We start from the raw sequence: 12,081 nt of genomic DNA on the forward strand, positions 1-12,081 counted from the left end.
TCCCCCACTCCCCGCCTTGCTCTGCCACGAGCAAACCCCACTTTGCCAGGCCGGAGAACATGCTCCCCAGCACTTCCTGGAAGACAACTGGACTGTTCAGCTGGGGACGGGGACGGGCATGGGAGGCGCCCCGGGGCCTGAGAAAACTGGTGACCTCTCTTCCAATATGCACCGGAGGCGGGGAGAGCCCTGTGCTGTGTGCCCTGCCTCCCTTTCCTCAGTGAGCGAAGGAGGCTGATGTGACCTTGAGACAGGAGACCCGTCCCCAGGCTCAGGACACCCTGCTGAAGCCCAAGGTGGAGGGAAAGGGGAGAGTCTCTAGTTACATGCTAGAGTCTGTACAAACCCCACACCTCCTGGGAAGGTGGGAGGACACCTTGAAGACCCCAGTCCCCAACACCATAAAATGCCAAGGAGGGAGCCCTTTGCTTTGTGAAATCCCCCACTTTCTCTCGATGAGCACGCATGATGGGGGCTGCCCCAGGGAGCAAGCAGAAGCCCCATCCTTACCCTTAGCTCCTCCCCCCTGCAATTTGGAACAAAATAACAACAGGAACATAAAAGCGATAGTTAGCGGTTTAGTCTAGGCCCAGTTAGCATCCTTCTCTGCTCCCCATGCCTCTCTCCCCCTTCGCCCTTCCCTCCCACCAGACCCCCAGCGTCATTACCACAGTGTCAAAGCAGGCAGCTCCTCCCAACCAGCTGCAGGAGGAAGAGTGGTCCCTGTAACACAGGAGAGACAATTCATTGCGGGAGTTTGTTTTTTGTTTGCTTTTTTTTTTTCTTTTTTTGTAAACTTTTTAAGAAACGGTTCTCAGTTTGTTTTTGTCAGGGGAAAGGGGGCTGTTCGGTTTTTGATCACAGTCAAGTGGTTCTTTTGTTGGTGGTCGTTGGATTTTTTTGTTTTTCTTTCCTTTTAAAAAGAAAGTCACAACTTCTGCTGAGCAGAGACTCCTTTCCAGTAATCCAGGATGTCATGCAGATCCTCGTCCTTTGCAAACTGGACTTTCTTCCGCAGGGCATGGCCGGCCGCCATGTAAACCTCCTCCCGGTGGTGCTTCTTGTAAGGCCGGAAGCGCTCCCAGATCTTGTGGGTGCTCTCGGATGAGTACTCGGGGCTGGAGGAGTAGCCCGAGAAGTAGTGTCTGGGGGAGAGCTGGGAGTATGTGGAGTCCCTCTTGGAGCGGGAGAGCGGCTTAAGGAACGACACCCGTTGGCTCAGGGTGTCGGCGCTCTCCTCGTAGTACAGGGCTGGGAAGGAATGACGGTGCTCACTACAATGGTAGGATGGTTTTACCTCCAGGTGGTGGATGGCGCCCGGGGACACCAGGGGAAGACGATCCAGGGGGCTGTTGAGTGGGCTGCCCTTCTCAATGTACTTGGAATCCGACTTGCTCATTGGCGGGTGGTCGGGCACGTCCAGGCTGAAGACCTTGGCACTCTTGATGGAGCCGCTGGATGAGACACTGCAGGTCTTCCTGGCCACAGCTGCATCCGCGCTCAGCTGGCGCTGCAGGGGGTGGTGGGAGCTCTCCTTGTAAGGTGGCGACAGGAAGCCAGGCCGTTCCAGCCCACCAGAGGAACCAGCCGGGATGGACTGGCATTCATAGGCCATGTCAGAATCAACACCGCTTCCTCCTCCAAGGAAGGAGGCCGTGTCCAGCTTGAGGGCGTCGATGCAGTTGTTGATGATCTGGTTGACTTTGTCCACCTCCTTGGCGATGGTGGAGATCTCAGCTGCCGAACCTTGGCCGTTGTCAAGCTCACGCAGATCATCATCCCGCTGGGCTCGCTCCAGCCCATCCCCGCCCCCTGTCCGCACCTCAATGTAGTTGCCCTTGGTGGTGACTTTGGGAGTCTCCATCCCAGCCTCTATTGACTTGGAGGGGGGCAGCTTCTCCCCGATCATGGAAGGGATGGAGGACATCCGTGAGACGGGGATGACGGGCGGCTCGCCCAGCTTCTGTGAAGAGTGGACGATGGAGCTGGTGTCTATGTCCGAGCCATAGCGCATCTCCAGGATGGTCTTCTTGACGTTGAGGGACTTCTGCTTCTCCTCCTGCATCCTTCGCTTCCGCAGGCAGTAGTACACCACCCCCAGGACAATGACCATCCCAAAGAGGCAGCCCAGGATGGTCATGATATAGTGAGTGGTGGTGGAGGTATTGGGCACTGGGTCCTCCGTCCCCTTGCTCCTGGTGGCGAAGGATAGGCAGGTGTGGTTGTAGCGCTTGGAGTTGCGGATGGAGGCCACGCAGAAGGTGTAGTCGGTGTGTGCCTTCAGCTTGCTCAGGGTGACATACTCCTTCTTGTTCTTCAGCGGTGTGACATCGGAGACGTAGCTGTTGTTGTACTGGACCAGCACATACATCTTGCTGAAGGGCGAGGGGATCGTCACCACCAGGGTGGCTGAAGTGATGGTCACATGGTGCAGCTTGATGCTGGGGTTGAATGAGGAGTCCGTGGTGGAGAAGGTGGGGAGCATGTCTGAGGGGATGTCTTCGGGGGTGGTTCCTGAGTTCTCATCCGGGTCTCTCTGGGAGTCAGGAGTGTAGGGGGAGGGGTTGATCCGTGAGAGGGACGGGATGGTGCCACCTCGGCACATGGACTGGAAGACGGTGATGGCGTTGCGGTTGTGGTGCGGTCGAGGCATCAGAAGCGGGTAGCCAGCAAACTCCCGGGGCGTCTCACACTGCAGCCGGTCATAGTTCTTGGTGACGTTGTTGAAGACCACCAGCCAGGTGAGGAAGCTGTAGAGGCTGCAGTCGCAGTTGAAGGGGTTGCCGGCTAGCTCGCACACCATCAGGTTGCTCAGGCTGGTGAAGGTGTTCCCCTCCAGCCTGCTGAGCCGGTTGGAGGACAGGTCGATGCTGATCAGGCTGGGGCACTCAGAGAAGGCAGCGGGCGTGACCACCTCGATGAGGTTGTGCTGCACAAAGAGGAACTGCAGCCTGGCCATGCCACGCAGCATGCCCTCCGTCAGGTTGGTGAGCTTGTTGTAGCCCAGCTGCAGAACCTGGAGGTTGGCCTGCCCCAGGAAGGCCCCGTCCTCGATGTAGGAGATCTCGTTCTTGGTCAGGTTCAGGTCGGTGAGGTTGCTGAAGCGGCTAAGGGAGGAGTACATCACCACTTTGAGCTTGTTCTCGTTCAGGCGCAGGTCGTGCACCGTGCTGTTGATGTGCTGGGGGATGGTCTCGTAGGGAGGCTGGTTCTGGCTGCAGATGGCCAGCCACACGTAGCCCTTGTCTCCCTCGATCAGCCAGCAGTCACCGCGCACCCTGCCGGGGTAGAACATGCAGAGCAGGGCGGCCGCCCACAAGCTCAGACGCAGCATGTTCGGGTGCGGCGCTCCACCTCCCCCCGGGGGCAAAAAAGAACACAGGCTTCCGAAAAGCAAGGGGAGGGATGAGAGCCGACGTGCCCTCGGTGGTTAGCGATAGGAGGGCACAGTCACCTCAGTTCTGTCCGGTGCCCTCACCAACATTTTCCTTTTCCCTCTCTTTGCAGAGCAGCAGGGGGCAAAATCCACTCTCCTGCTGCTCCCGATCCTGGCCAAGGGAGGTGGGGAGGAATCTGTGCTTCTCTTCCAAACCGAACCAAAACTCAAACAACAAAGCTCCTTCGAGGCTCAGGAACAACACCCCCCCGCACCCACCCTGCTTTCCCCCCCTCCACTGCGAGGTGACTCCTCTGCTGTCGCTGGGCTCCCTGGCTAATTCCTCCTTCCCTTTTCCTGGGTCCCCTCGGAGACACTTCAGAACTTCAGATCTCACAAACAGAAAGAGCGAGAGCTAGAGAGCGAGCGTGCAAGAGATCCATCTGTCACTGGAATCTGGAAAGGAAACACATGAGAGACAAGAGAAGGCATCAATAGGGGGTCTTTGAAATACGGAAAAAGACAGCTAGGTTTGTTAGTTTCTTGGGGACAGGGAGAAGCAGAACGGAGAGCATTGCAGGGGAACCGGGGGAGGCGATATTGCCTGATACACTGGTAAGTCTTGGCAAAGAGAACGCTTGCAACATAATCTTGTATCAGTGATAGCCAGAAGGGTACTTGGGTTTTCTTATGTAATGGAATCACAGGCTGGTTGGGGGGAGCAGGGGCTGGAAGAGAGGGAGGGACGCAGCTGTATTATGATCAGCTTAAAACTCCAGCTCATAAAGAAAACACAACCTGAGCCAACCCAACCCCAAGGAGCTTCGGCTGAGGGTGCGGAGAACGGAAACCGCGCGGTACACACACAGGCGCGTGCGTGCCCGCTGATGATAAATAAATAAGAACCCCAACTAAATGGGGTTTTTTTCCTTGATGCAAAACAATAAATAATTCATTGGTTGTATAACTGCTCGCATTCCGAAAATAATTCCCTCGTCTCCATGCAGGCAAGGGCCGGGGGGGAAAGATGGGCTTTGCCAGCAGGGCTCGGAGAGGGACGTTTAGAAGCAGGAACTGCGAGTGCTGGAGGCCCAGGCTGGAGCAGAGGGGAGCGTTGTTAGAGCCCAGGGGCAGAGGGCTCCCGGACTTGACATGGGACAAGAATACGGAGCCACACCCTGGGATGAGAGGCCAGGACAGCAGGTGCTGTATTAATTTGGGCTATCCTGGTACCTATTGCCAGGGAGGGAGACCAAACTATTTCCTGCCCAGGCTACTTAAAAAACTCCAGCTGGCTGCAGGGGGATGGAGGGAAAGGCTCACCAGCCACTTTACCCCACCCTGGGGAGAGCACCCCCAGCTGGTAGCCGGGAAACATTACTGTGCTCCCCAGGCTCAGGCCAGCAGAGCTGGTGAACAGCGCCCCCTACTGCCATCAAGCCAACAGCCTCCCTGCTCCATGCTGGAGCCCGTCCCCTCCGGGGCTGTCAACACATCCCACTTTTGCCAGAAAACCCCAGCTGGGGCCAAGGAGCCGTTTAAGTCTCCTCTCTCTGGCCCTGCGTCTCCATCTCCTACTATCCAGGAGCACCCGCTGCTGACACATCCCCCTTCACCACACGACTGTCTCCTTAGCCTCAGCCTTGGCAAAGTGCCCTCTACTGGGAGTAAGGAATCGCTCCCATTTCCCAGCCAGGGCCCAGGTGCAGGGAGCTGTCAGAAATAAGAGACAAATGCACCTCGATTACTTAAGATTAAAAATTCTGTCTTCACTCCTGTTTTTCCAGGGATACTCACTAAAGAGATGGCTAAAACCTTCCCTGCTAAAGCCCAGCCCATTTCCAGTGCAGAGCCCTGCTGGGCAGCAATAGAAGGACGAAGGGGCAGGGGGGAACAGGGAAGAAAAGCTACCCTCTGAGGCAGGAGGCTGACGTCTATGGAGAGATCTGAGCCAATCTGGGGCTGCAGAATTACCAGGGCAGCTGGATTAAGGGATCGGAGATGGTGTCAGAGAGAGAGAGACACTTGCATATTCAATTACCCAGCAAGGAAAGCCAAGAGCCAAGGGGGAGAGAGGCAGGAGGGAGGAATGAGGGAAGGACAGAGGTAGGGCTGAATCCAATGGGCAAGATGGAGGAAAAGACCCCCTTCCCCACCACTGACTGCCTGAGGTCTCCAAGCTCATTCCACCTGTGACCCTCAAGCCCTGGCTACTGGCTGCAGCGCAGGGTTGTTCTGGCCGGGGGCTGCACTGAAGCAGGAGGTGCTGGTTGCCAGGGTCTGGCATTTCCTCTCATGAAGTTGTAATGCAATGCTAAATAATACCCTGACTCAGTCAGGACCCTAGTGTGGGAAGGAAGTTCTGCTGGCCCCAGCCAGGTCACTGCTGATTTGCTCCTGTTGCTCCCTAGCACTCTTCCCCAACTCCTACTGGAGCTGGCTTTCTCTTGCCCTCTTCCAGGGTGGCTCCCTGCCTAGGCCTGCCTGGATTGTCCTTCCTGGCTCACACCCCAGTGCGGCATTCCCTTTAATTTTTTTCCATCCTGGAGTGGAATACATTTTATTACATGCACCAAGGGATGTGCAGATGTGCACCACCAGAAGAAACACAGGCTGCTGGCTGTGGGCAGCCATGGGTGCTCTGCTGATCAGCTGGGCAGCACCTCAATCTCTCTGGAGCAACCGCCCAGGCGCTCAGTGTACAGGAAACACTGCCCCTGTGCTGCTCTCTTTAGCCGCCCTCTCCCTTAGCGTGGCTGTGGGATCCCGGCGTGCGCACAAACACAAGGGAGCGGGAAAAGCAGATGGACAAGAGGGTTTGCAGGCAAAGCCCAGGAGCAACACTCCCAACACACCCTCAAGCAGATGCGGGGTTTCTCACGCGCACCCACGTTCGCTTTTGTTTGGCTTGGCAGCCTCCCTACTACAGCCCCCACCCTGCTTCCCCATGGGTGCAGCGCCCAGATTCTGGCCTGGCGTGCTGCTGCTGGCGTGGGCCCATTTCATGGCGTTTGCTGGAATTAATGGCAAGGCGGGAGCTGCCGCCAGCGCCCACGCTCCAGCTGTCCTCGGGCCAACCCGGGCGCAAAGCCACCGCAGGGTGGCGCCTGCACAGGGCAGGGGAGGCAGCACCAACGCCAGGCCCAAAGCCCCTCTGGTAGAGCCCGGCCCGGGCTGTAGCTTTGCACGCAAGGGGCCCTCCGAGTCAGAGCCGGCTGGAAGAGAAGGCGGTGCCTGGCGCAGGGGAGGGGGAGCGAAGAGGTTTGCCTGTCAGGGCTGGGCAGGCTCGTCCCATGTCTGTAGCTACCCACCCCCTTGGTCTCTGCTCGTGCTGGACCCCCATGGAGCCCCTCTGCCACACCAAGGGGCAGAAGCTTTGCGCTCCCAAGAGGGCAGGGCACAGGGTGGGAGAGGTTCCCCTGCCACCCGCTCTCCCACCCCTGTGCCTGGGCTCCCGGCTCATTTCTAGGCAGAGTTCCCAGGCAATAAACCCATCGGTGGTCACATTCCTGCTGCATGCTTCACCTGCCCCCTCTCTGCCCCCCAGGCGGCTCCCTGCACTGTTCTCTGCGTAAGCACCCCACAGTGCCTCCCCTCCTCCCCCAACGCCTCCCTCTGCTCTCACAGCCCAGGCCGCCACCACTCTGGGGCGGGGAGGCAGACCCTGCTGTCCTGCAGCCAAGCCCTGCCACAGATCAGCCAGCAGATGAGTCCGAGGAGCCCAGGACAGAGCACAGTGTCCTCAGTACTGGCCAGGAAGGTGCTGACACCGCACTTGGCCAGCGGCCTCCCTCTTGTTCCTCGGAAGCCCCAGCACAGCAGAGACTGATAAGCGGGGGGGGGGTGGAGCGGAGACTAGGAAGTGTCGGCAGAGCAGGATGTGGGGAAGGGGCATACCGGGGAAATGCAGAAGGGCAGTGCCGGGGGAAGCTCAGAGGGGACGGCACCTCTCCCAGAGCAGTTGCTTGCAGCCCCAGAGAACTTCCTTTGTGGCAAAGTGGGTGATTTTCTGTAACATTTTAATGGTGCCTGTGTGTGCCTCAGTTACCCCTGTACTTTGCAGCCCAGGGGAGAGGAAAGGGGAGGATTCACTTTGTTCTCAGGACAGCTAACAGATATCGATGTGCATGTACCACCGAGCTGTATGAGCGGACTGAACAGGTCATTGGAAAGGCCTGGCCTAGGCCGACCCACGTCACTGGAAAACCCGAGACAACACTGGAAAGCCCAAATGCCGGGCTGCTGACACCAAGCCGCCAATCCCCCAAAGGGAGACAGATTTCCCTGGCTCCCAGCAGAAAGCCGAGAGCCCAGCCTGCGAACAAAGGGCTGAGAGGCGGAAGAGGTGGGCTGTGGAGGAAGCTGGAGGCTGTCTCACTGGGGAGCTGGCTGAGGAAGGCTGAGAGAGTCCCAGAGGCCAGAAACGGGAGTGCAGGACAGCTTGGCTGGTGAATTAGTGAGAGCTGACCAGACAGGCCTTTGCTTTACCCTCCAGTGCTCGGCGCTAACCTAAGGACTTTCTATGCTGCATTTCAGTGGACAAACAAACCCAGCTATTTTGACAGCGCTGCACGAACAATGCTGACTGAGGTGCAGTAGTTCCGGAAGAGGACACAGGCCTCTCCCAGGAGTCTCTCCCAGTTGGAGTCGCTGAGCAGAGCCCATGGTGTGAAACAGGGGTGCTGAAGGCCCAGAGGTTCAGTCTCAGGAGGAGCTGAGGGAAGAGTGAGACCCCGGGTACCAGTGAGTGGCTCCTCCATGGGACGGTGCAAGAGCTGGGGGCACAACCCTGAGCCTGTGAACTCTGTTTTCCCATTCAAGTCAATGTACCCAAAAGGGCTGGAGGGCAAAGGTAGGAAATACACATCTCCAGGCCCATCCATAGTTTGGGCGCAAGTGCAGGCTCTTGTGGTCTCCAGCATAAGACAGAGCAGCCAGCAGTTAGAATCCTTGGGCTGGAAGGGACCTCAGGAGGTCAATGAGTCCAACCCTCTATTCAAAGCAGGACCAATCCCAACTAAATCATCCCAGCCAGGACTTAAATCTATAGGGATGGAGATTCCACCACCGCACTAAGTAACCCATTTCCAGTGCTTCACTCTCCTAGTGAAATAGGTGAGCTTTTTTTTTTCTAATATCCAACTTAGACCTCTCCCCCTGCAACTTGAGACCATTGCTCCTCATTCGGCCATCTGTCACCACTGAAAACAGCCTCTCTGTCCTCTTTAGAACGCCCCCCGGAGAGGTCCATGAGGCATTTACAGCAGGGAAGGACAGCAAGAGTACAGTAGCCCTCCAGCCAAAGTCTAGTATACCCCCTATGCTGGGAGCTGCAAGAGGATGACGAAAGTCATTCCACCAGCTCTGAGCTAGCCAGGGAATGCCCCTGTGCCAAGGCTAGTCTGCACTGGCAGGGCCCCACAAGTAGATGTGGTGTTACCCCAGCAGAGCACCAAGAGGGTGACAGAGAACTGGGCCCATGACTAGATACACCACTGCAGTAATGGGAGAGCCGTCCCTGGCTGCTGTGGGGCAGCATGAATGAGGTGTACGAGAGCTGCCCTCCTACTGTAGGGCAAGTGGAACATAGAGATAAGAGGACAGGGAGAGCAGGGGCTCTGGAGGAATGGGGAGGGGTCAGCGAAGCCGAGGGTACCAGAGGTCTGTGTGCAGTGATCAGTGAGCCAGAGCAATTTGAGATCTGGAGGGTCTGTGAATTGGGGAGATCATGAGTCAGTGAGCCAGGGTGGCATGGGAAGACTAGGGGGTCAGAGAGTCTAGGGGGATTGGGGAACAGGGGATTAGTGAGTCAAGGCACTATGGGGTCAGTGAGCCAGGGCAGTATGGAGGGATGGGAAGATCAGGGAACTGGGGGATGAGACAGATGGTGCCAACTGGCAGAGGGCACAAGGAGTGCAGAGGATTTTACAGAGAAGCTCTGGGCTGGATATCTGCTTAGTAGCTCATGAAAGGGTGGCATGCAAGTTCCCTACTGAGATCCAGCCGACTGACTATGACTGCTGGACATGATCATTGCGAAATACATGGACAGATAATATTTAAAGTGTTATGTATCTACACCGAGAATTGGGTTCTAAAAGGCTTAGAGTCAGGGCAGCTCTCCAAGACCCTGGAGACGTTTCTTTCAGGCCACGAGTAACTGACACTTATCTCCCTGCCTGGCCTTTTGTGCATTGTCTGTCTACCTGCATATTGAACCAGGTGCACACTTAGGGATTGGGACATGCATATCTCACGAAGGGAAGGCCATGGTCCCCCAGGCTGTAGAACCCTGCTGGGGTTCTGAGTGCGGCATGAGAGCAATCCGTTTATGAAGTCTGGGATGTAGAATTCATGTTATGATTTTATTTTCTATGTACCTACTGGTTTTCAGAACGTCTACTGGCTGCTACTTGAATCTCTATGCTTTGTTATATAGCGGTCCTGTGTTAGGCAGAGAAGTGATCAGAGGTGGAATTGGGAAGCTGGGGTTTGCTGACTCTTTGGAAGCATGGGATCTGTGAATACTTGGAGCACTGAGTGGACCAGGGGCTGGGCACTCCAGGCAGACGCCGGGAGAGATCAATGGCTGTCTGGTGCCTGCTATGAACCCGCCGAGTGCTAGAAGAGCCCAAGAGATCTGCAGAGGGAGAGCTTGTGTTGTCAGTGGGGTTGGGGAGCTGACCCCACAACAGACTAGATTGCCTCATGTTAAGCACAGGTGGCAGTGAGGTGCCTCACAACCCTGGGTCCCCCCCCAGGAAACATCACAAGGAATTGAGTGTCAGTGAGTTCGGGGGATGGGATGCGGGGGTCAGTAAGCCAGGACAATGTGGGAGGACTTGGGGGCTTGGTGTGTCAGGCTGACGACGGGCAGGGTATTGAAGGGGATAAGAGGATGGGGAGGAGTCAGTGAGCCAGGTGTGTGTATAATGAAGCAGGGATTTAGGCTAATATTTTAGGAGGCCTACGCATACCTCAGTTTCACTAACATTGCGCGTGGCACCCAGCTGGGGGCTAAGGATTATGTTTCCCTTCACAGCAGGGCTGAGACGTAGGTTGTGGGGGGAGGTGCGGTCTAGCTGTCTGGTGGAATTAAGAGTCATCAGGAACGAGTTGAAAGTGATCCGGAGAGACAAGGGGGCTAGCGAGACAATACTAGCTCCAACGATTCATGGACTTCCCTGCCTCTCTGCAGGGAGGCTGAGGAAAGACCCCGGCTCAAGAACAAGACTGAGAGGCGGGAGGTGTGGGAGTAAGGGCGAGCTCTGGAAAAACTAAGGCAGGAGAGAGAGGGGGCCTGGAAATGGAGTTCAGGACAGCTTGGCTGAGGCTTGAGGCTGACCAGAAAGGACTTTGCTTTACCCTTCAGTGTGCTGTGCTAACCAAAGGACTTTCTGTGCTGTGTTCCACTTGACTAACAAACCCAACGATCCTGACAACACTGCATGAGTATCACTGAAAAGGCTGGCTGAGGTGCGTTCACAGAATCACAGGGCTGGAAGGGACCTCAGGAGGTCATCGAGTCCAGCCCCCTGCCCAGAGCAGGATCAACCTCAACTAAATCATCCCAGCCAGGACTTAAAAACCTCTAGGGATGGAGAATCCACCACCTCTCTAGGCAATGCGTTCCAGTGCTTCACCACCCGCCTGGTGAAGTAGTTTTTCCTAATATCCAACCTACTCCTCTCCTTCTGTAACTTCAGACCATTGCTCCTTGTTCTGCCATCTGTCGCCATTGAGAACAGCCTCCTCTCTCCATCCTCTTTAGAGCCTCCCCTCAGGAAACTGAAGGCTGCTATCAAATCACCTCCGAAGAGAATCCAAGTCCCTGCCAGGAGTGTGTCTCAGGGCGCGCCCAGACTTACAGGAAGACTGACAACCTGCAAGTCAATGTTCTGAAGTTCAGGGTGTCTCCCTTGACCCCAGTCGTCCTCGCAGTTGCAAGGAGTAAGGGAAGATGATGGGAGAGTTTCTCCTGTCCCACCTCTCACCGTGGAGATGGCGGGGAAAGGTGTGTTGACTCCAGCTATGTTATTCTTCTACTTGGCATTGCGTATCTTAGGCTGACTTTCTCCCCTAGGGTAGACGTGCCCTTAGACTTGCTGACTGGAGCTCACAGTGTTTAGCTGGGAAGCTGAAGTCACAGAGGTTCAGTCTCTGCAGGAGCTGAATTGCATGTGTTCTGCCCTGCAGGAAACGTGAGACCCCTGCTGGGTGCATCTAAAGGGGTTCCTCCACCAGACGGTTCGAAAGCTTGGGGTGTAGAACTGAATCTGTGACTGGGGGGTACTCAGATAGCAAGGGGGTCAGTGAATGTTACAGAGGCAGCATAAGGAGTGGGGTGCCAGTCAGCAAGGGGGTTGGGAATAAGTGGGTCATGAGGTCACATGAGGGCACATGGAGGTCACATCAATGGGGGGGGAAACGGGTGAGACAGTGAGCTGGGAGGGTCGGGGGTGAGTGGAGGGGTCACTGAGCTGGGGGCTTGGACGTACCAGAGGGTCAGTGAGCCGGGGCAGTATGAGAGAAGGGGGAGAGAGCTAGTGAATTGTGGGGGGGCGTAGTGAGTCAGGGCCCTCCCAGGAGACTGGGAAAGGGGGGTGCCAATGAGTCAGAGTGTTGCTCGGGGTGGGGGGTCAGTAAGCTGGGACAGGTGGGGGCAGTGAGGCAGGGTGGCGCTGGGGGCACTGGGTTGCCAGTCA

At 56.4% G+C, this 12,081-nt stretch overlaps 1 protein-coding gene across 1 annotated transcript; it reads right to left on the reverse strand.

Moving 5' to 3' along the window:
- Positions 1 to 928: 928 nt before the first annotated feature.
- Positions 929 to 3,334, reverse strand: ELFN2 (extracellular leucine rich repeat and fibronectin type III domain containing 2). Its single transcript, XM_074983873.1, has one exon. It carries the CDS (start codon positions 3,332 to 3,334, stop codon positions 929 to 931), a length of 2,406 nt encoding a protein of 801 aa, XP_074839974.1.
- Between the last annotated feature and the right edge of the window lie 8,747 nt (positions 3,335 to 12,081).

The sequence above is a fragment of the Carettochelys insculpta genome, chromosome 1 (genome assembly GCF_033958435.1).
Source record: "Carettochelys insculpta isolate YL-2023 chromosome 1, ASM3395843v1, whole genome shotgun sequence".
Taxonomy (NCBI): Eukaryota; Metazoa; Chordata; order Testudines; family Carettochelyidae; genus Carettochelys; species Carettochelys insculpta.